Source organism: Triturus cristatus, chromosome 8 (assembly GCF_964204655.1).
Source record: "Triturus cristatus chromosome 8, aTriCri1.1, whole genome shotgun sequence".
NCBI lineage: Eukaryota > Metazoa > Chordata > Amphibia > Caudata > Salamandridae > Triturus > Triturus cristatus.
Genome location: NC_140591.1, coordinates 277,144,736 through 277,166,668, shown reverse-complemented (window position 1 = coordinate 277,166,668; position 21,933 = coordinate 277,144,736). Strand labels below are relative to the sequence as shown.

The 21,933-nt window shown below is 50.0% G+C and overlaps 1 protein-coding gene across 1 annotated transcript in view; it reads right to left on the bottom strand.

The window, feature by feature from the left end:
* The window catches only part of ATM (ATM serine/threonine kinase), a 1,586,045-nt gene that overhangs the window by 413,166 nt on the left and 1,150,946 nt on the right, over positions 1-21,933 (bottom strand). The window contains exon 49 of the mRNA XM_085621514.1: positions 4,981-5,198. Coding sequence (XP_085477640.1) covers positions 4,981-5,198 — 218 coding nt within the window. The remainder of the gene's footprint in view (positions 1-4,980; positions 5,199-21,933) is intronic.

Sequence of the window (21,933 nt, the reverse complement as noted above, 5' to 3'; positions counted from 1 at the left end):
GATCGAAGGATCCAAGCTCATACTGAGTAGCTCGGGACACCAAACTCTTAAAGCCCAGTCCGGTGCTACAAGAATAACTTGGGCCCGGTCACGTCTGATCTTCACCAGCACTCTGGGTATAAGTAGTACAGACGGAAAGGCGTACAACAGACCGCAACTCTACTCGCGACGAAAAACGTCTCAGAGTGAGTGCCACGTTAGAAACTCCAACGCGCAGAACTGCTGACATTGCGCGTTCTGTTTGGTGGCGAATAGAGCTAACCAAGGTTCTACCCATTGCTGAAAGAGACCTAGTGCCACCTCCGAGTGAAGACGCCATCCGTGATCCAAGATGCACCGGCGGCTGAGTTTGTCCGGCCCGGTGTGCACGGAACCTGCCAAGTGTTGAACCACCAGAAGAATGCCTGCCGTGGCGGTCCAGCCACGTCCAGAGGTGCAGAGCCTCCTGACATAGGGTCCATGACCCCACCCCACCTCGCTAGTTGCAGTACCACATGGCAGTGGTGCTGTCTGAGAACCCCTGCACTACTGTCCTCTGGATCGAGGGAAGGAATGGTTTGAGTGCAAGCAGGATCGCCGTAAGCCCCAACTGATTGATACGGAGCTCAGACTCGGCCAGAGGCCTCTGATCTCCGCCTCCCCCATATGGCCGCCCCATCCCCGAAGAGACACATCTGTTACCACTGTGTGCTCCGGCTGGGGAAGGAAGAGGGATCTGGTGCTGATGGACGCGCTGTTAGGAAGATAAACCCGAAATCGCGCCGTGTCCAGAACCGCTCCGACTAAGAGGAGCTTATGAGAGGGAGCCAGATGCAACTTCGGCACGTGGATGGAGAACCACAGCAAATGCAGGAGGTGGGCCGTAGGTTGGAGGTGTGAGGCAACTGCTTGGATCAGACTGATTTGCATAGGGCCATGTCTGAGCTGGGGTGGCGGAGTGAGCTAAAGAATGATGATGGATTAAACCCAGATCAGTTGACTGAGGGTGAGTGCTTGCAATGTTCAACACTCCGTCCATCATCCCCTTTGGTTTTGCTTTGTTCGCCCTAAGTTGACAGGGTATGCCCAGACGTGGGTCCCTTGCTCACTTTGCCACTGGATTCAAGTTAGCCTGGCTGATGAGGGTTATGAGCCCGAAACCAGTCACAGGATGCTTGTTTCCGGTCCAGGGAAGACACGGCTTTGCAGTTCGGGCTGGACTGTTCCCATGAGGCACAGGGTCAGACTGATTTGCATAGGGCCATGTCTGAACTGGGGTGGCAGAGTGAGCTAAAGAATGATGATGGATTAAACCCAGATCAGTTGACTGGGGGTGAGTGCTTGCAATGTTCAACACTCCGTCCATCATCCCCTTTGGTTTTAACTGCTTGGGGCGAGCTCGCCATCAACAACCAGTAGTCGAGATAGGGGAAGACTGAAACACCTGATCTGCACAGATGAGCTGCGACCACCACCATCACTTCTGTGAACACCCAAGGGCGCTGGGAAGGCCGAAAGGGAGTACGGTGAACTGAAAGCGGGAGCATTTTCAACTTGATCTGCCAAAGGAAGTAAGTGACGTAACGGAGGCCTAAAAAAGGGACGCAGGCCCTTGTCCTGCTTTGGAATCAAGAAGTGTTGGGAATAGCAACCACGACCTACTATTGGCGTCGGAACGCGCTCGACTGCCCCTTCTGACCAAGGGGGCCGGAACGTCCTGCTGAAGAAGCGCGAAGTGATCCCCCGACATGCGGTGGTACAGAGGGGCACGGCCGGAGGGGCAGTCCGGAATGGGAGGGAGTAGCCCCTTCGGACTATCTGCAAAACCCAACTGTCCGAAGTGATGGTGCGCCCGTGGGGGAGGCGATGGAGAATCGTGCCGTCCACGGGCGTTTGGTGAGTCCGAAAACCACGGACTAGGAAGGTTTGGAGACCGTGGTGGCAGGAGCGGCAGCGTACTAACCCGGCCGCTGGCCCTGTGACCCACCCCTGCGGATCCCCTTGCAGCGGCTGCGCCGAGTGCTGCTGCGCAGGCAAGTGGCTTTGAAAGGAACATGTTTGGGTGCCTTGTCCTTGCCAGGAAAGGATCGAAAGGCAGACACGTGCGCAGTGGCGGAAAGGCCCAAGGACTGGGCCGTTGCCAGAAAGTCCTTAAAAGTTCCAACGTGCCATCCGGGTTGTCACCAAAGAGGCGTGGCCATCAAAAGGCATGTCCAACAAAGCATTCTGGACATCCCCTGAGAAGCCAGTGGCTCTGAGCCAGGCGGAACGGCAGAGCGCCACAGAAATTGCCCTGCCGAGGGAGTCGGCGGTATGAAGGCCACCACGTATAGTCAACATTGCCATATCTCTCCCCTCAGTAATTGCTTGGGAGAGTACCGTCGGAGCGTCCGTCGGACACTGAGGCAGCACCAGCGCCACTGTGTCCCACACAGATTGGGAATAGCGGGCCAAAAGGCATGCAGTATGCACTGTCCGCAGTCCCAAAGTGACAGAGGAAAAACCTTGTTCCCAGGTGGCTCAGCCCCTTTTTTTGTTTGTTTTTGTTTTGAATACCCTATCTGGAGGTGCGGATGGGAATGCGCTGGGAGAAGCAGAGGCCCGGACAACCAGACTGTCCGGCGTCGGGTGTTATGTGAGGAAACTGGTGTCGCCCGGGCGATGCCGTTGTGCCACACTCCTATCCACAGGAGTACCTGTGGGAGGTGCGGACCAGGCGCCCAGAGCAAGTCTGTAAGTGCATGATTAAAGGGCAGCAGCGGCTCTGTGGAGGAGGCCCCTGGCCGAATCACCTCAGTCATGAGATTGGTCCTGAGAGACACCGTAGGGAGCTTGAGGTTAAGAGCCGATGCCGGGGTCCAGCTGGCGGCACCGAGGCCGGAGCCAGCCGGCGGCGCCGAGGTCTGAGCCAGTGGCGGCGCCCGAGGCCATAGCCATCGGCGGGGCCGAGGCCAGAGCCATCGGCGGGTCTGAGAGCCAGGAGCCAACGGCGGGGCCGAGGCCAGAGCCAACGGCGTCCCAGGGTATCTTGCCGGCATTGCCGGGGCCATAGGCGGCGGCACGGAGGCAGAACCACCCAACGGTTCCACGGGGCCCAGAGGCGCTCCGGAGGGGCCCGAAGGGGAAAATAAACGGCCCATGGCCGATAGGCACACCTGTATTCCTTCCAGAGTTGCATACAGCCCCGGAGAAGGCGAGTAGGCCGCAGGCAACAACGCAGGCTCCACCGGAGCCGCGGGGGAGTGACCACCCACTCCCTCCACCGCGTTCCGTGACCGGTGAGGGGTAGGCGAAGAGCGACACCGCATCTTCGACCTGGTATGGAGTATCGACTTACCTGACCCCGATGCTACGAATGATGGTGTAGGCACCGCGACCGGTCCCTCGACCGCTCATGGGCGCGGGACTTTGAGTGGCGCGGAGCAATTGCCGGGCCACAAAGAACTGTCGGGAACGCTCCCGCAAGTCTTCGGCGCCATGGCCTGACAACTGAGGCACGTCTCGGGGTGATTGTCGTGCCCGAAGTAGAAGAGACACACGACATGCGGGTCCTCCGCCGACATGTTCCGATGGCAGTCACTACAGGACTGAGACCCGGGCATCCCTACTGCACCAGAAGTCGAGTACTCGACAAACAAGAGAAACAAGTCTCAGAAAACAAGTCAAAAATATGACTAGGAGTACCGCTCTCTCTTGGGTCTGCGCTTGCTGGCGCGGAAAAAGAAAGAACTGACGTCAGCGGGCATGGGCGTGTCGAAGTAGCTCCAACGACGTCATCTCGGCGGCTACGACGCCAGCAAGGTACGTGGAGCTACACGACAACGCCTACCAACGCGCAGGGGTACTGCTGACGAAAAACTTTCCGGTTCCAGTCTGATGCCTGGGGATATTCTAAGGCAAGGAATCTATCACTAACGTGTCTCTTTCAGATACACCATAGACACAGGAGGTGTGGGTCCGTTACAGATATGGCGTGATGACAGGTGCCACCTGGCTTAAACCCTGCCTTTCTTAAAAACATCCCTCAACACTACCAGGAGGAAAAATTCCTCAAAACAGAATTTGACAAAACATTGAAAAAATTCTGTTAACAACTGGCAGAGGGTTAGCTCTTTGTCCAAATCACCGCTAACTGGTGCGGAAAGAAAAGAGAACTGACGGAAGCCCGCAAAGGTGGCGTCGATATTGGTGACAAGGATGTCACTTCCGGCACGGATGCAGCCCAGAGAGGAAATCTACTCCACCTACCACAATGCTCATAGAAAAATCTTCTGGATCCAGTCTGATGCCTGGAAAATCCAAAGGTAAGGAATCTGCGGCTAGATGTCTCTATCAGATACAGAATTTAAAGACATCTTCTTTACTGCTTGCACTTTCCTCACCCACTCAAAATCAGCAGGCGACCCCAGTAGTTCGAGACTTGCAGCACCGCAAATAATTCTTGGTCATCCTCCATTTTATTAGTCTCCGATAACAATCAGGTACTGATCCAAGTAGATTTACAATTTGAGAAGGAAAGCCCATTAAAATAACAAGAAGAAAAAATGGTCCGTCATTATCTAGGAAGTAAAATACATGCAGGACTTTATGGTGCCAGCCACAAATAGCAAAGTAGCCAAAGTTATTCCTTTTGAATTGGAATGATGCTGAAAGAAATTTATGCTTTTGTCATTAGGATGTTAGCTGCACACACAGGATTGAGGGTGGAAGAGGCAAATCTCAGAATTTACAGTGTTGGGCAACTGTCCATGAAGAACTGAAAGGCAGATTAAAAGCGGAGAACATAACTGTGTATGAAAAGCAAGTCTTTTCAAATAAATAAAAAGCTGGTAAGTTAGACATTGTGTTCAAAGCACCAATACTTCAGCTCAATGCATCAATGTGCGCAGTGTATATTTGTTGCAAACATGAGACAGCTATAAAAATTCTTTATACTGAACCTAGAGTAATAGCTGTAGTGCTTGGTTATGAGTGTTCATACTAATTAGCGTACTGGAATACCTGTTCATCTGGACCTTGTGCTCCCGCATTAAGCCAACTTCCACCTTGGCTTTTTTTAGCAAAGCCTGCTTGTTTTCAAACTCCGAAGACTTCATGTAATTCTCAATCCTTTGGTACTGAGCATCAGAAAAACGAGCCAGGGAGAGGAAGGCCTTCATTTTACCACTTTGCAGCTCCTCACTGCTACCACTGCTGTGACTACCAGCAACTTCCACTGCCTAGAGGAAGACACAGGTACAATATTATGAGGCTATAGAAGGTTTGATTCTCATGCTTTTGGTCAACCAATCACTAGACAAATTCAAATTTGATGACTATGGTAAAAAAAAAAATTGTTACAATTACATACCTACAACATACATTAAAAACCACGGACTAAGGGAATTACAATGATGTGTGGAGAATGCGGCACCCATAGTGATGAACACACACACACACACACACACACACACTATAATTTAAACTCCCATTGCCATGCGAAATTGAGGAAACATTCTGTGCATTTCTCCATTAGAAGTCATTTGGATTCTGGTATATATCAATTTCCCCTTTGTATTCAAACAACCTTGAAATCATCTTTTATATCCAGACTGTCACCCAAAATGTTTTAAACAGTCAACAGATAACATTGCAGATATCAAGAAGTGCATTATGCCACCACAGAGCACCGATGAAATGATACTGCCCCGGATATAACCAGTGATCCTTTCACTTATGTCTTGGGGTTCATTCTAGTCAATTACACACAATATTCAAGTGTCTCCAGAGAAGGATGGAAGGGTGAGACAAAAAACAAGCAGAGGAAATGAATCTACAGCAAATACAACATGCCTCAGTGCTCCTGGTTTTATGGCATATATTTATGACTGCATCTACAATTATTTATTTTTGCCACGTCTTAAACATATTTTTAGTTGGTGAAGAGAGAAACCTACAGCAAGTGTATTTTTGACATTATTTAATTGATAAATGTCAACAAATACGTCAAATTATGTCGCTTTTTTCTACACTAAGTAGCCGCCTACAATAACACAATACATTTGCTTGAGAACATTAGCACTGTAGCAGAAGCATACCTGTATCTATTTAAACATAAATAAAAATTGTTTTCTTTTTCGTGTTAACTCTTTACAGTGTCAATAAAAGTAATTATTGGCCTGGCGGTCAAGGTGGCCAGCATGGAGTGAAACTCAGGATGATATCGAACTTTTGCATTGTTCTCGTTCTAAACATAAATGCTGACATGTAAACACGCTTTCAGTTTGTATTTTTGTACAAATGTTAATATAAATGCAAAACTAGAAACCTTACTTATTTATAATTTGGGGAACATACTTCTAATCCGCAGACGATATATGCATATTCCCAGAGCATATGTGATGCAATTTGAAGGCATGTCAAATTTGCAACCAGGAGAGAGGAGCTACAGTAAGGACGATCTAGGGTGGCTTGAAGATTGTGGGCAGTCATTTATTGAAAAGAGGCAAGAGAGAAGCGGGACAGATTTAGGGGACAAGAAAACGTGGATCAGATGGCATCATGAAGCACCAAATGAAGTTAGAGATTGCAAGCCTGACTATGATAAGGTGTTAATTAGGCCTGGGTGAAATTAACATTTTGTCATTGTAATTTATCCCATTTCGCATTACGCCTATTAATGCAAAATTCTTGCAATAATGCCACATCACTTAATTATGTAGCCGTTGGCAATATAATTATCAAACGGAAACAACGTGAAGAACCAGAATGCAAGCAGTTGTTATTTACAGCAAGAGTGCTCGTCATGCTGATATTTTAACAGGAAATGTGCTCTCTCATCAAAAATCGATGCAAGGATGCAGTTCACAATAAAGTATGGCTCTGACATACCGATTTGCATTTTGCATAATTATACATAATTTTATCAAAAGTTTCCTGAACTATGAGAAAGCGAAATTTCTTAGTGTTTATTTGAGTTCCTTGAGAAACATGTCAGTATTTGGTGGAAGCGAATATGAGTGGAAGTGTTGGAGAGAAAGAAAAACAAGAATAGCTGGACAAATAAACCTTAAGCTGCAAGATCTAAGTAAAATGAGAATCCCAAACGATTATGAAGCTGAAATATATCGTAAAGAAGGGCCAATTAAGCACTCAGATGAAGATGAAATAGAGGTGTTAGGATTTTTTCTGGAATGAAATCAACTCCTGTGCATCTGATCTTTTTTGGCAGCAAACCCAAAAGGTTTGGGGCAGCATCAGAGAATGACTGGTTGACAGGCCAGTGATGTAAGAATCTTTTGGATCCCAGCCAGATAGTGTCTAGTGGAGATATTCTGATTGTTCTTCATGAAGTGCTTTAGATAATACAGATGGTTATGAACTTAATCCTCACATGCAAAGGGAACTAAGCCTGTTTTTTAGTACACAAGTGACGTGGTAACATTTTTTGTACCAGAGACCAGCCTGGTGGTTGAATTACATCTTTAAGAGCTCAAGGATAGATTGAGGAACTCCGATTGTGGCTGAGTTCCAGTAAATGATGCAAGAAACATGAAGAGCATGAACAATGAGTCTAAAACCTATAAGTTGCAGAAAAAACAAACATTAACTTTTTTAAGGAGTAGAGTGTCTATCTTGCCTTCAGATACTGAGTGCACAATATGGGTGGTTATTTAGCCACAGAACTAAATAATTTACCTCATGTACTTTTGAGAGGTAGAATCAAATTGAGTGCAGATCTGACAGCCAGTTGACATGCTGAATATTGTTAGATATGTGTAAGGAATACATTTGTTTTTTCCAGGGCTCAGTCTTGAGACATTTTGGGACATCCATTAATGAAGTTTTGATAGGCAGGTTTTTAAAGTTCTAATGTCCTGGAACGACAAGATTTTTGGCACAGCTGAACAACATTTTAGTACTGATGACTTGTAATACCATACCCATTGAAGGGCATTCTAACTGAGTCCATATATATTTTAAAAGGGTTGGGACTAAAGTTGATCCTCGAAGAACACCACACAGATTAGGAGTGATATCAGATTTTTTTGAAATAAATCTTTTTATTGAACAAAAGCTCATCATACAAAGTAATAAGGAGAGGTACACTATTGCACTGAGCAAGGCATACAATGTATGCAATAGGCACAGAACATGAATCATCGATGGCGCTTTTACGGCTTTAAGATATACAAGGATAGACCATATCCATTACCCACCAACTCGCATAGCCTAAATTTTGTTTTCTCAGTCTGTTCACATATCAGTTCCCTGGAATTCTTGCCAGCCCCACACCTTTTCCCACTTTCTGTGACAGACACAGCCTGGATAGACCACCTCTTCTGCCCTCTGACACCCGTCAAGCGCCATCTCTCATTCGATAACACATGGGGGGAGATTCGCACCCCATCTTTTTGTGGCATTGCGTTATGCCACTCCGGCTGCCACCATCAGCCAAATCTTTTGATAGTGAGGCCGCGCCTCCTCCCCCTGTATCGCTAATAATAGTAATTTGGCGCCGAGAGGCACCTGTAGGGACACTACCCAGAATATAACCCCCGTTACCCCTCGCCAAAATCCCTGGATGACGGTGCACTCCCACAGGATATGAAAGAAGGTAGCCTCCTGAGCATAGCCCAAATGCAAAGCAAGGTATCAGCTGTCCCAATGTTATGAAAAAGAGTGCAGGAGTAGTATGACTTATGCAGGATTTTAAGTTAGACTATCCTGAACCGGGCTCGAATAGCTATTTCCCGAGGATCCTGGAGGGCCTCAGCCCAGTCGTCATCATCGATTTCTCTTATGTCCTCCAACCAAGCGTTTCGTATGGTTCCCAGTAGGCCAGGAGAGTTGTTTATCAATTTCCCATAAATCATGGATACCCCTTTATTAGGTATGGGTTCTGTGAGCAAGTGGTCTTCCAAGGGCAATGCATCAGGCAGGTCTGTACCCTCATGAATGTGCACATGCAGTGCATAAACCCAACTGAAGATAGCGAAAATATAAATTTTCCGTCAACTCATATTCCTGACAGAGCGCGTCAAACTGTGTCAGGGATCTAGCTCTCCACATGTCACGCGACCTTTAATCTCTGGCACCTTTCTCTTTCTAAAAATCTTCTACCTCGTTCTGTGTTAGCTTCAACTGAACAGGGCTATTTTCACAGAAATATTTCACATGAATTGACCATGCATATTGTCCAATAGGGAGTGTTTATAATCCAATAGTGAATTAACTATGATGTATATATTCAGGGATTAGACTATGTTATATTTATTACCATTTTTCCCCCTCTCCTTCTTCTTCCTTTTCAGATTCAGCTTGCTCACCGATGTTTGTCCTGATGATGAACAAAAATGATTGCGTTCGAAACGCCGTCGACCCCTTACAACTTGAACTCCTTTCACTCTGTAAAATTTTCTAAAGGAGTTCATATTATTATTGTCAATGCGATGTTTTTATTTTAATATCACCCTCACTTCTCACGTCACGCTTATTGTCACTTATTATGTGAGCACCTGAATACTATTGTTTTGGAATAAACACCTGGCATAAATTGTCCTACATGTCCCGCTGTATATTACTTTCTCCCTTGTAAGATTCAACTTTCTTCTCTAAATACACAGTGCCCCCCTCAGGGTCACTTCTGAATGGACCACACCACAACCGTTGTTTTCCTCAAATAGTAGAATATCCCCAGGCGTCAGACTGGATCCGGAAAGTTTTCGGCAGCAGTATCCCTGCGCGTCGGTAGGTGGCATCGTGCGGCTCCGCGGTTATTGTTGGCGTTGTGGTCGCCGAGCACATATTGCGGGCGCTACTTAGACGACGCCCACGCACGCTGACGTCAGTTCTGTACACGACTTTCCGCACCAGGAACACAGAGCCATGCAAGATACTGACCACTGGTGCATTGAAACTAGGGCCCTGAAAGGGATGACCTCAACCCTAGAAATCAGTTCGCAGAACGGGGAGAATGGGTGGGGTGGTAAGGAATATATCACTACTAATGTTTCTTACAGATATATTGTTACCGAAGGTAAGTAACTTGTTCATCTGAAAGAAACACATAGTGGTGGTTTCCTTACCGTAGAATAGATACCCCAGCAATACCAACCCTGGTGGTGGGTCTGTGAACCAAGATCACACCAGGAAGTTCTAAGAACAGAACGGCCAAAGAAGCCATCACTCCGGACTTGGCTGTCTAGGCAATAATGCTTAATAAACATGTGCAGCGAGGCCCAGGTGGATGCTTGACAGATGTCTTGCAGGGGGACACCACGTCCCAATGCAGTAGTGGCTGCAGTTGCTCTAGTGGAATGAGCATGCACCCCCCACCCCCCCTCCCCCTCCGGAGGCTCTTTTTTAGCCAACGAGTAACAGGATTTGGTACACATGAAGACCCAGTGGGAGATAGTCATCTTGTGTACCGCCTGACCTTTCTTGGTGCCAACGTAGCCAACAAAGAGCTGGTTATCCACCCAGAACTGTTGTGTGCAGTTGAGATAAAATGAGAGCGCATGTTTTGGGTCCAGACGGTGGAGCCTCTCTTCCTCTCTGGAAGGATGCGGAGGCGGAAAGAAGGTGGGCAAGGTAATGGTCTGCCCAATGTGAAAGACCGTAACAACTTTTGGCAAAAAGGAAGAACGGGGCCTGAGCACATCCTTGTCTGGATGGACCGACAGAAAAGGAGGTTTACAAGAAAGAGCCTGGAGCTCACTCACTGGCCTAGCGGAGGTGATGGCAACCAGGAAGGCAGTCTTCAAGGTCAAGAGACGAAGAGGACAGTTGTGAAGGGGCTCAAAAGGAGCACACATAAGATAAGTAAGAACCAGATTCAAGTCCCACTGTGTCATCACCAACGGAATAGGAGGGAAAAGGTGTGTAATGCCTTTGAGAAATCTATTTACAACCGGGCACTTGAAAAGAGCGGGCTGATCAGGGAGCCTGAGAAAGGCTGAAATGGCAGAAAGATAACCTTTGATAGTGCCCAGAGCACAACCCTGCCAGGCCAAAGAAAGAAGGAACAAAAGGACCTCAGAAAGAGGGGCAGAAAGAGGATCCACAGCCTTTGCTGTGCACCATGCCACAAACTTCCACCTGCAGGTGTATACCAGTTTTTTAGTGGAGGTACGCCAGGCTGCCAGAATGACATCACAAACTTCAGCAGGCAAGTCGAAAGGAATCAACTGCCGCCGCTCAATCTCTACGCAAAGAGGTGGAGGCTGGAAAGGTTCGGTGGAGGACCGTCCCCTGATGCTGCGACAGAAGATCCTCCCGAAGAGGCAGTCGGATCATGGGATCGATGCTCCTACTGAGTAGCTCGGGATACCATACTATTCGAGCCCAGTCCGGGGCCACAAGGATGACTTATGCCTGGTCGCGCCTGATCTTCTTCAGCACTCTGGGCAGAAGTGGTATAGGCGGAAAGGCGTACAACAGACCGCAACTCCACTCGTGACAAAAAGCGTCGCCGAGCGAGTGCCGCCTTGAAAATTCCAACGCGCAGAACTGATGACATTGCGCGTTCTCTTCGGTGGCGAATAGATCTAACCGAGGCTCTCCCCACTGCTGAAAGAGACCTTGCACCACCTCCGAGTGAAGACGCCATTCGTGATCCATCATGCACCTGCAGCTGAGTTCGCCCGCCCTGGCGTTCAGAGAACCTGCCAAGTTTTGAACCACCAGGAAAACGCCCTGATGTTCCAGCCATGTCTAGAGGCGCAGAGCCTCCTGACAGGGTCCACGACCCCAACCAGCCTTGCTTGTTGCAGTACCACATGGCAGTGGTGTTGTCCGTGAACACCTGCACTACTCTCCCCTTGATAGAGGGAAGGAATGCCTTCAGTGCAAGTCGGAACGCTCGAAGCTCCAGAAGGTTGATATGGAGCTTGGACTCCGCCGGAGACCAGAGGCCTCTGATCTCCACCTCTCCCATGTGGCCGCCCCATCCCAGGAGGGACGCATCCGTCACCACTGTAAATTCTGGTTGGGGAAGGGAGAGGGATCTGCCATCAACCCAATGCTGGTTCGTGAGCCACCACTGCAACTGTTGTGCAGTGCCCTCCGAGATCTGGACATGATCGGACAGGTTCCCCTGATGCTGGTCCCACTGCAGAGCCCGCATATGCAATCTGGCATGATCGATCAGCAGGATGCAGGAGGCCATGAGGCCCAGCAGTCTTAGGGTCACCCTGACCGGAACAAGGGCTGAAAGATCGGAATCAGAGCCCGAATATCTTGGACTCGTTGTTCGGGAGGTTACCCGAAACTGCGCCGTGTCCAGAACCACTCCAATGAAGAGGAGCTTCTGAGAGGGAATCAGGTGTGACTTCGGCACGTTGATGGAGAACCCCAGCAAATGCAGGAGGTCAGCCATAGTCTGAAGGTGGGAGACGACCGTCTGGGGCGAGGCCGCCTTCCACAGAAAGTCATCGAGATAGAGGAAGAGTGAAACACCTGATCTGCGTAGATGAGCTGCGACCACCGCCATCACTTTCGTGAACACCCGAGGGGCGCTGGTAAGGCCAAAAGGGTGCACGGTGAACTGAAAATGCTCTTGGCCTACCGTGAACCGCAGGTAGCGCCAGTGGGCCCACAGGACTGGGATGTGGAAATAAGCATCCTGCAAGTCCAGCGCTACCATCCAGTCTTGTGGGTCGAGAGCAGACAAGACCTGAGCCAAAGTGAGCATCTTGAACTTCTCTTTGCGGAGGAGGCGATTGACGTTCTGGAGGTCTAAGATAGGACGCAGGCCCTTGTCCTTCTTTGGCACCAGTAAGTAGTGGGAATAACAACCACAACCTACTTCTGGCGTGCGAACGCGCTCGATAGCCCCCTTGGCCAAGAGGGCCACAACTTCCTGCTTAAGAAGCACCAGATGATCCCCCCCGACATGCGGTGGTATCGAGGTGGCATGGCTGGAGGAGCAGTCTCAAAGGGTAGGGAGTAGCCCCTTCAGACTATCTCTAAAACCCACCTGTCCGATGTGATGGTGCGCCAGTGGGGGAGGTGATGGCGAAGCCTGCCGCCCACTGGCGTTTGATGGGCCTGAAATTTCGGACTAGGAACGTTTGGAAGCAGTAGTGGCCGGGTGGAGGTGGACTGACCCGCCCCCTGGTTAGCCACAGCGGAACCCGCTTCCGCGCTGGGATTGTTGCTGCACAGGCTTGTGGCTCTGTTGCGAACGCTGCGGGGCGCCCCTTCCGGTGCCACAAAAGGAGCAAAAGGCAGAAGGCGGAGGAGGGCGGACTGCAGAGAGTCCCAAGGGCTTGGCCGTAGCCCGTGAGTCCTCAAACCGCTCCAACGCGCTGTCTGCTTTGTCGCCGAAGAGGCGACGGCCATCAAAAGGCATGTCCATAATTGTGCTTTGGACATCCCCCGAAAATCCAATTGTCCTCAACCAGGCGTGGCATCTAACCGCCACCGTCGTTGCAATCGATCTACCCAGTGAGTCGCGGTGTCTAGGCCACAACGAATCATGAACTTAGCTGCATCTCTCCCCTCTGAAACAGCCTGGGAGAGAGCTGTACGGGCCTCCTCCAGACACTTAGGCAGCACTTGCGCCACCGTATCCCACAGAGAGTGGGCATAACGGCCCAAGAGGCATGCAGGGTTCACTGACCACAGCGCAGTACTGGCGGAAGAAAAAATATTCTTTCCGAACTGATCCAGTTTCTTGGACTCCCTATCCGGTGGTGCGGAAGGGAAGGCGGTTGGGGAAGCAGAGGCTTGGACAACCAAGCTCTCAGGGGTGGGGTGTTGGGAGAGGAAAATGGGGTCACCCGGAGCCGGGCGATGGCGTCGGGCCACATTCCTATCCACAGGAGCCCCTGTGGTGGGCCTGGACCAGGTGCCCAAAAGAACATCAGAAAGTGCTTCATTGAAAGGACGCAGCAGCACCGCAGAATTAGCTGCTGACTGACTGATGGCCACAGTAGGGAGCACGAGGTGTAGGGCCCCGGCCGCCCTACGAAACACCACAGCATAACTAGCACCCTCCTCCGTAGCCACGGTAGGAGGAGACAGCATGCCAAGGTCTGGTGAGGTATCTAGACCACTGGCTTCCCCCAACTCCTCTGCCCAGTCCTGTTTAGCTGCGAGAGGTTCCTCAGACCCCTCCCAGTCCTCTCCTTCTTCTTCAGGCCGTTCTACAGGCCTAAAATAAGGACAAGGGACATGGGGATAGAAATTCCCGAGCAACGTCGAGAACGGCATCGATCAACGCTGTCCCGACGCCGCGTCCCCTTCAGGGCTGAAACCAGGGCAGACGTCGTCCCGAGGAGCGGGCGACGTCGGAAGTGGTGCTGGTGGAGTCGACGTCAGTGGAGGTGTTACGAGGTCAACCGGCATCAACCCGGATCCAGGCCTGGATCCATGGGGGTCCTGCGGCGCTCTGGCCGGAGCCAGCAGCGGCGCCGGAGCCGCAGGCGATGAACGAGAGGACCCCCAGTCGGGACCGCGGGGCCCAAAGGCGCACCAGCGGGTCCCGACAGCTCAAAGAGGCGAGCCATGGCCGACAGGAACTCCTGTATCTGGGCCGGAGTCGCCCACGGACCCGGGAAGGGCGGGAGGCCGGCGGCGACACCACAGTCTCCGCCAGAGCCGCGGGGGAGGCTCCACCCGCACCCTCAGCCGTGTTGCCGACCGGCGAGGGGAAGTCGGAGAACGATGACGTTTCTTCGACTTCTTGTGCTTCGCCTTACCTGACCCCGGAGTGCGAAGACTTGGATCCCGAAGATTGATGATGACTCCGCGCACAGTCCCTCGACCCCCCACGGGACCGGGACCTCGAACGGCGCGGAGCCGACTGCCGGGCCTCCAGCAGCTTTCGGGACTGTTCCTGCAAAGACTTCGGCGCCATGGCTCGGCAGTCGGGGCACGACTTGGGGTCGTGGTCGCGACCAAGGCAGAAAAGACACACTCGGTGTGGGTCCGTCACCAACATCATGCAGTGACAGTACTCACATGACTTAAAACTGGGCATCCTAACTGCACCAGGAGTCGAAGACTCGATGAAAAAACAGAGACAAAAAGCCTCAAAAAGTTAGTCAAAAAATGACTGGGGGTACCTGCTCTTCCCAGATCTGCGCTTGCTGGCGCGGAAAAAGAAAGAACTGACGTCAGCGCACATGAGCGGCATCTAAGTATTGCCCGCGACGTCATCTCGGAGACCACAACGCCAACAACGGACGCAGAGCCGCACAACGCCACCCACCGACGCGCAGGGGTACTGCTGACGAAGACTTTCTGGATCCAGTCTGACGCCTGGGTATATTCTACGGTAAGGAATCTATCACTATGTGTTTCTTTCGGATTGCTATTTTGGCATCTAAAACCATCAACATGGACTGTTCTGCACAAGGCATGCCAGTCATGTGTAGTACGCCATAAAAACTTTGCAGGTTGAGGCGAGTGCTCCAGTGTGGCATGAAGCTGGGCTGATCTGCATGGGTAATGGTGGTGATGAATTTACTGATTCACGTCGCCATGGTCTTTGTCAGAGCCTTTGCCTCTACATTTAGTGAGGATATGGGTTTGTAGGAGTTGCAGTCCGTCGGAGGCTTCCCTTGATTATGTATGAACACGATGGTAGCTGTGCATTGGTCTTCCAGTAGGCAACCGGCGCCGCTTAAAACATATCTATCATGGGTTTGGCTATCTTGCCAGTCATGCCTTTAAATAATTCTACAGGCAGGCCATTGGGCCCTAAGGCTTTTTCAGATTGCAAGTCTCAGACGGCTGAGGTAAGTTCCTCCTCTGTTAGACCTGCCTTCAAAGGCTCTATTGCATCAGCTGCAAGTGTCTGAAGGGGAAGATCCCATAGAAGTTCCTCACAGTCGACACCAGTTCTGACACTCATGGGGGAGTAGAGAGCCTTATAATAGGACACAAAGGTATCAGCTATCACCATACCAGTGGTCGGTAAGGGTCCCTCCCTTTCAAGGACCCCCACTACCCACAAACGATCTCTATTTTCTCTCTCGAGCCAAGCGAAAAGCTTATTCGCTTTGTCCCCTACGTCATGCAGGCGGCGTTGCTTTGCCAAGGCATGGGTACGGGCATGGATACGTGTTGCATTATCTGCCGCGGCCCGTAGGTCTTGTTGATGAAAGAACAACTGGTGAAGAAATTCATTACCCACCTCTGTCACCGCTCTACCCTCTAAGGCTATGATTTTTTTTTATGGCCTCACAGTCAAGTTTTTTGTTTTGTTTTTTTAAACAAATTTTATTTGTCAAAATAACACATATAATGCAGATTTCTGAATCCCAGAGACAACTGCCGCATGTATCATACAAAAGATATCGACTTTGACCATTTTACTCGCTTAAACAGGAGAATATGAAAGGCGACACATATAAAATCAACCCCTGCAAACACCCAATATCCCTCCCTCCCCATCCCCCAATGCACCGTCTCCTCGCTCCGGAAAAACATATCTTTAAATCAAACTGCCACTGCTCTACATACAAACCCAATGATAGAATATCAGCTCCTGGCATGGAAATAGGGGCCACCAATGAAAGAATAATGACAACAGAGAAGGCCAACAGGTCACTCCAGATCCCGGGTCCAGCCCCCCCCCCCCTCCCCCCGCAGCGGCTCCAATTCCAAACAGCGATAATCTGCCCAGCGTCTCCAGATCTTACAGTGCTTACAGGGGCACCCCCTAGCTTCAAAGATGGGAATCTCAAGACCCATACAAAAGTCCAAACCTCTTTTCCAGGCCAAGACAGAGGGAGCCACCAACGCCTTCCAGGCTCTAGCTATATCTCTCTTTGCTAACCCTAGTAGCATAAGGTGGCGCTTATAGATGCTTGCCCCGATCACATGAAGGAGGACTAGTTTTGGCGAGCTAGGGAGCTCCCACGCCAGAACCTCGGAAAGGCAAGCCAGAAATCCTCCAAAATCGTGCGAGTGCTGTGCAGTGCCAAATAGTATGCAGCAGGGTCCCTTCCACGAGCCCACAATGAAGACACACCGCGGAAGCCACTAAGCCCGCCCGCCAGAGCCTAACCCTGGTAAAATAGACCCTATGAAGATATTTGAATTAAGTCGCAGGCTTACTGCGATAGCTGCCCAATGCGGGGAGGCCATGGCCTCTGTCCAGTCTTCTTCCTCCATCTGACCTACATCTCCCTCCCATGCCTCACGCAGACGCTGCAAGGAGGGGGAGCAATGCGTAACCAAGGATTGACACATTTTAGAGATCTTATGGTCTAGGAGGCTCACAGTCAAGTTTAGCGTTTTTTTTAATCCCTCCTTTTAGCACTTGGGCTTGACCCCAAATAACCGCCTTAAACCCTTCTCATGAGGCGCAGGCAGATGTTATTAATCCCTTGTTTTCCTGAAAGCATAACTCTGCTGCAGTATTCAATTTTTCTTTAACTTCTGTCGCACAGAAACCAAGGGCTAGTCTAGGGAGTTAGGAACTGTCATATGTCGGTCCCTCAATCCAGACTCCCACCGGGAAATAATCAGAGATCCCACGTGCATAGTGTGTTGCTGCTCTAAAAGCCCCAATGTGGGCACGGTGAGTGAAAATGGGATCCAGGCAGGCAAATGAACTATGTGCAGTTGAATAGTACATGTACTGATGTAGTTGAGGATTGTGTGTTCTCCATAGATCCACCAAGGCCATCGCTGATACGGGTTGGCAAAACATCCTCATCTGTTCGTGTCAATCCAGTGCTCAATCTATCTACCCCAGGGCTCATAACAACGTTCATGTCTTCTCCTAGGATAAGGATGCCTGTAGGCATTTCCAGGAGTAGGGCACTAATTTTAGGAAAGATCATGGAGTGCAATCTCGGAGGTACATAGAGGGAGCAGAAGTTTAAGGTATCAACCTCCCATGTACCGGATAGGGCTACGTGGCAGCCCTGAGCATCCAGCCACGTGCGGGTTGGGGTAAACGGTAATGTCTTCCTTACCAATACACTAACACCCTAAAGTCTGTGGAGTAAACGTCATGGGCTAGCAACGTAAAGCCAAAGCTGTTCAAAGCTTTGTAGTAATTTCCCTGGAAAGGTGTTTCTTGCAACAGTATGAGATCAGGGGAGCGTTGTCGCAGATATTGCAACACTAGCATGTGTTTCATGTTGTTCCCTAATCCATTAACATTCTATGTCCAACAGTTTAGTGTTTTCCATCTCTGAGAGGGGTCTGACGGCCATGGCTCCTTCTCCGTCCCACATTTCTCCATCCCTCCAGACAGTCCCATGCCTCCTCTGGGGACATGAAATGCAGTCTCTTACCGTCTGCCACTACTCGGAGCTTGGCACGATATAGAATCATGTATCAGCGCCAAGACGCCCTCGGGCAATCGCGCGCTATACAAATAGATAAATCAAATCAAATCAAAATCAAATCAAATGTATCCAATATTTTGTTACCAGATTGCTTTCTTGACCGACTCAAAGTTCCATCATGAGCGCTGCACCTAGAGAGTGAAATCCGGAGAAAAAAAATGAACGATCGAGTTCTCAAAATGAAGGTCCCCATGGGTCCGAGCAGTCTGAAGTATAGCATCTTGATCTCTATAGTTAAATATCCTAGCTATGATTGTGCACGGGGGAGCTCCCGGTCACGAAGGAGGTCCGGCGCCCTGTGCATCCTCTCTATCGAAAAGTAAGGGATATCAGATCTTGAACCGCTTAATCTGTTTGAATATTCCCCAGGCATCAGACTGGATCCGGAAACTTTTAAGAAGAACCTCTGTGCACCGGCAGTTGGTGTTGTGAGGCTCCGCATTGATGCATTTCAATCCGGAAATTACGTGCAGAGACTATATTATCACCACTCCAGGGAGCTGTCAGCTGTTTTCAAGCATGACCATGCCAACAGACGCAGAGCCAAAAAACACAAATTGGTGTGGCCATTGGGCAGATTCCTAGACAAACAAGTTACTTATCTTCGGTAACGCCATATCTGGTAGAGCCCCTATCTAGCCGCAGATGTCTTACATCAGAATATTCGCCAGGTGTCAGACTGGATATGGAAAATCTTGAGCAGTAACTCTGCGCTTCGGGGAGGAGGTGATGATTGGCTCCACATTGGTCGCACCATATGCAACTTGCTCAGTTCATATATAGGTAGCAACCCAGCAAGCTAAAATCAGTTTCTTTACTTAAATCTTTCAGCATCAAAGGCCCGGAGTGACATCAGAAGGCTGATTTACCAGTGTGCCAAAACCAAGGACGTACAGGGACCTTTTTAGAAAGGAAGATCGGTTCAATCTCTAGCCAGAGATTCATAGCAATACCTCTTGGGAGGAGGGTCTGCGAACTGGTTCAGACCAAAAACTCCTGGAGGACTGAACGGACAAAGTGTTCATCACCACAGACCAGACTGTCAAGGCAGTAGTGTTTGGTTGAGGTGTGCAAGGATGTCCACGCCACAGCCTTACAGATGTCCAGGACAGAAACTCCGTAAGCAAACACAGTGGTTGCAGATTTGGCTCTGGTGGAATAAGCCCGAAAACCCTCAGGGGGTTTCTTTATGGCCAATGCTCTAATACTCTAGCTATTGCTGAGAATCTAATCCCTAGCAAATTGATTAGGTTTTTGACACTAACCACTGAGAAAGTGAATAATCTGCTACTACTGACCAAGTCTGGCTCTCCTAATGACCCGTGTCCCCCTGCCACTGTACATCTGGTCTCAGAAAAGATCAGTGCACATCTAGCCCCACTTCTAAACAAGGTAATCAACTCAGGGACCTTTCCTCTGCCCAAGAATCTCTTAGATCCTACCCAACATGGCTTTAGACCACACCATTCCACCGAGTCTGCCGTGATTATGGCCAAAGAAGAGATTCGTAAGGAACTGTATGGGGGGGTAGAGGCGTCCTTATCCTACTTGACCTATCAGCAGCATTTGACACCGTTAATCATGCAGTGCTGGTGTGGCGGCTGGAGGCAATAGGAATTAAAGAGATGGCTCTAACCCTACCCTCCTCCTTCCTATCATCCAGAGAGCAGAGGGTGTGTACTGGGACAATCTCAAATCAGAGAAATTTCACTTTCCATGTGGGTTGCCACAAGGTTAGGCCCCATCACTGACCTTGTTCTATATTTATGTCACCTCTCTGGTCAGGTTAATAAGAGATCATGGTTTCACTTTCGTCTCATACACTGACGACACCCAGATAGTTATATCTATATCACAGAGAGTTGAAGTCACAGCTGTCAGCTTTCACAACTGCCTGAGGAGTATCATGAGCTGGATGAACCAAATTTTCATCAAGCTCAATGCTGATAAAACCGAGGTCATGGAGTTTGGGAAGGGTCCACCCATATGGAATCAAGCATGGTGGCCAAGCGAGGCAGGCAATTGCCCTCCTCTGGCTACCAAGGCGAGAAAAATGGGAGTGATTTTTGACAATCAACTAAACTTTGCAGGACAGATTCGCTCGACGTCCTCCTGTTTCTTTTCATTAAAGATTCTACGTAAGATCATGGCTTTTATCCCCCAGGATCTTAGGAAAACTGTAACAGGTGCGCTGATCCTTCTCAAAAATAGACTATGGCAAAGCTCTATTCCTGAGCACCGACAAGTCTCAGATCGCCAAATTGCAGTCAGTACAGAATGCCGCAGCGCGACTACTATTCAACATTCCTAAATACCATTCTATCTCCGCTAGCATTAGGCTACTCCAATGGCTTCAGACACAACGCTCGGACTCACATTGTGAGGGTTTGGCCTCTTTTTTCCATGAAAAAGTGCAAGCCATCTATCGCACTTACCCAACGGGTTCCCTGATGCTAGAGCAGGTTGGTCGCACCTTAGGTGAGGGGGAATGTCTTTCCATCTTACCCCCCCTATCTCTGGAGGTGTTTGACTTTCTCAGCGCCAAAATCAAGTCTGGATCTCCGGCAGACCCGCTGAAACCGGCCCAACTCAAGACCCTGGCACCGGTTTGCCGTACCCCGGTGCTGTCCTTGATCAACCTGTCTCTCTCTTCTGGAGTGGTTCTCGTTAGATGGAAGCAGGCAGTAGTCACGCCAATTCTGAAGAAGGCGACCCTTAACCCCCTTAAACCTGAAAGCTACCGCCCTATCTCCCTTCTCCCTTGGGCCACGAAAATAGCGGAGGCCCATGTGAATGCCACTCTTACAGACCATCTTGGTAGGCTTAACATTCTCGACCCTACCCAGAACGGGTTCCGTGCGGGTCACAGCACGGAGACGGCCCTTCTCTCGATGGTCGAGCATCTGCGTTCCGTGCTGGATTCCGGTCGGACGGCGGCACTACTGTTATTAGATCTTAGTGCCGCCTTCGACACGGTCTCGCACGGGATTCTGATTCGGCGTCTTGAGGAGGTGGGCGTTTCTGGCTCCGCCTTGCACTGGTTTCGTTCCTTCCTTACGGATAGGTCATTCCAGGTGGCAATCCCGCCCGGTAAGTCGTCATCCTACCCGCTAGACCAGGGAGTCCCACAGGGGTCTTCACTGAGTCCCACCCTTTTCAATCTGTATGTGAGACCGTTGGCTGCGGTCGTCAAGCGGTGGGGCCAGACCATGGTCTCTTACGCAGATGACACGCAGCTGGCGGTCACACTGAGTGGGGACTCAGACCTGGAGGCTCCCAGGTTCTGTGATGGTCTGCGGGAAGTGGCTAACTGGATGAATTCCAACTGTCTCCAGTTAAACACCAAGAAGATGGAGATTATGGTGGTTGGTAAACAGGTGGCTTTGTGGGATGACAAATGGTGGCCTTCGGAGTTGGGTGTGACTCCCCTACCAGCGGCAGAGATAAAAAACTTGGGGGTGTGGCTTGATCCTTCTCTGAGTTTCATCTGTCATACCAAGAAGGTGGCGGCTTCTTGCTATGGCATCATCAGAGGACTTCGACCCATCCTCAAATACTTTGATGCACCCACAAGACAGCTGGTGGTCCAAGCATCAGTGCTGTCCAGGCTGGACTATGCCAGCTCCCTACTGGCGGGGATAAACCAGTCAGAATTTCTGCG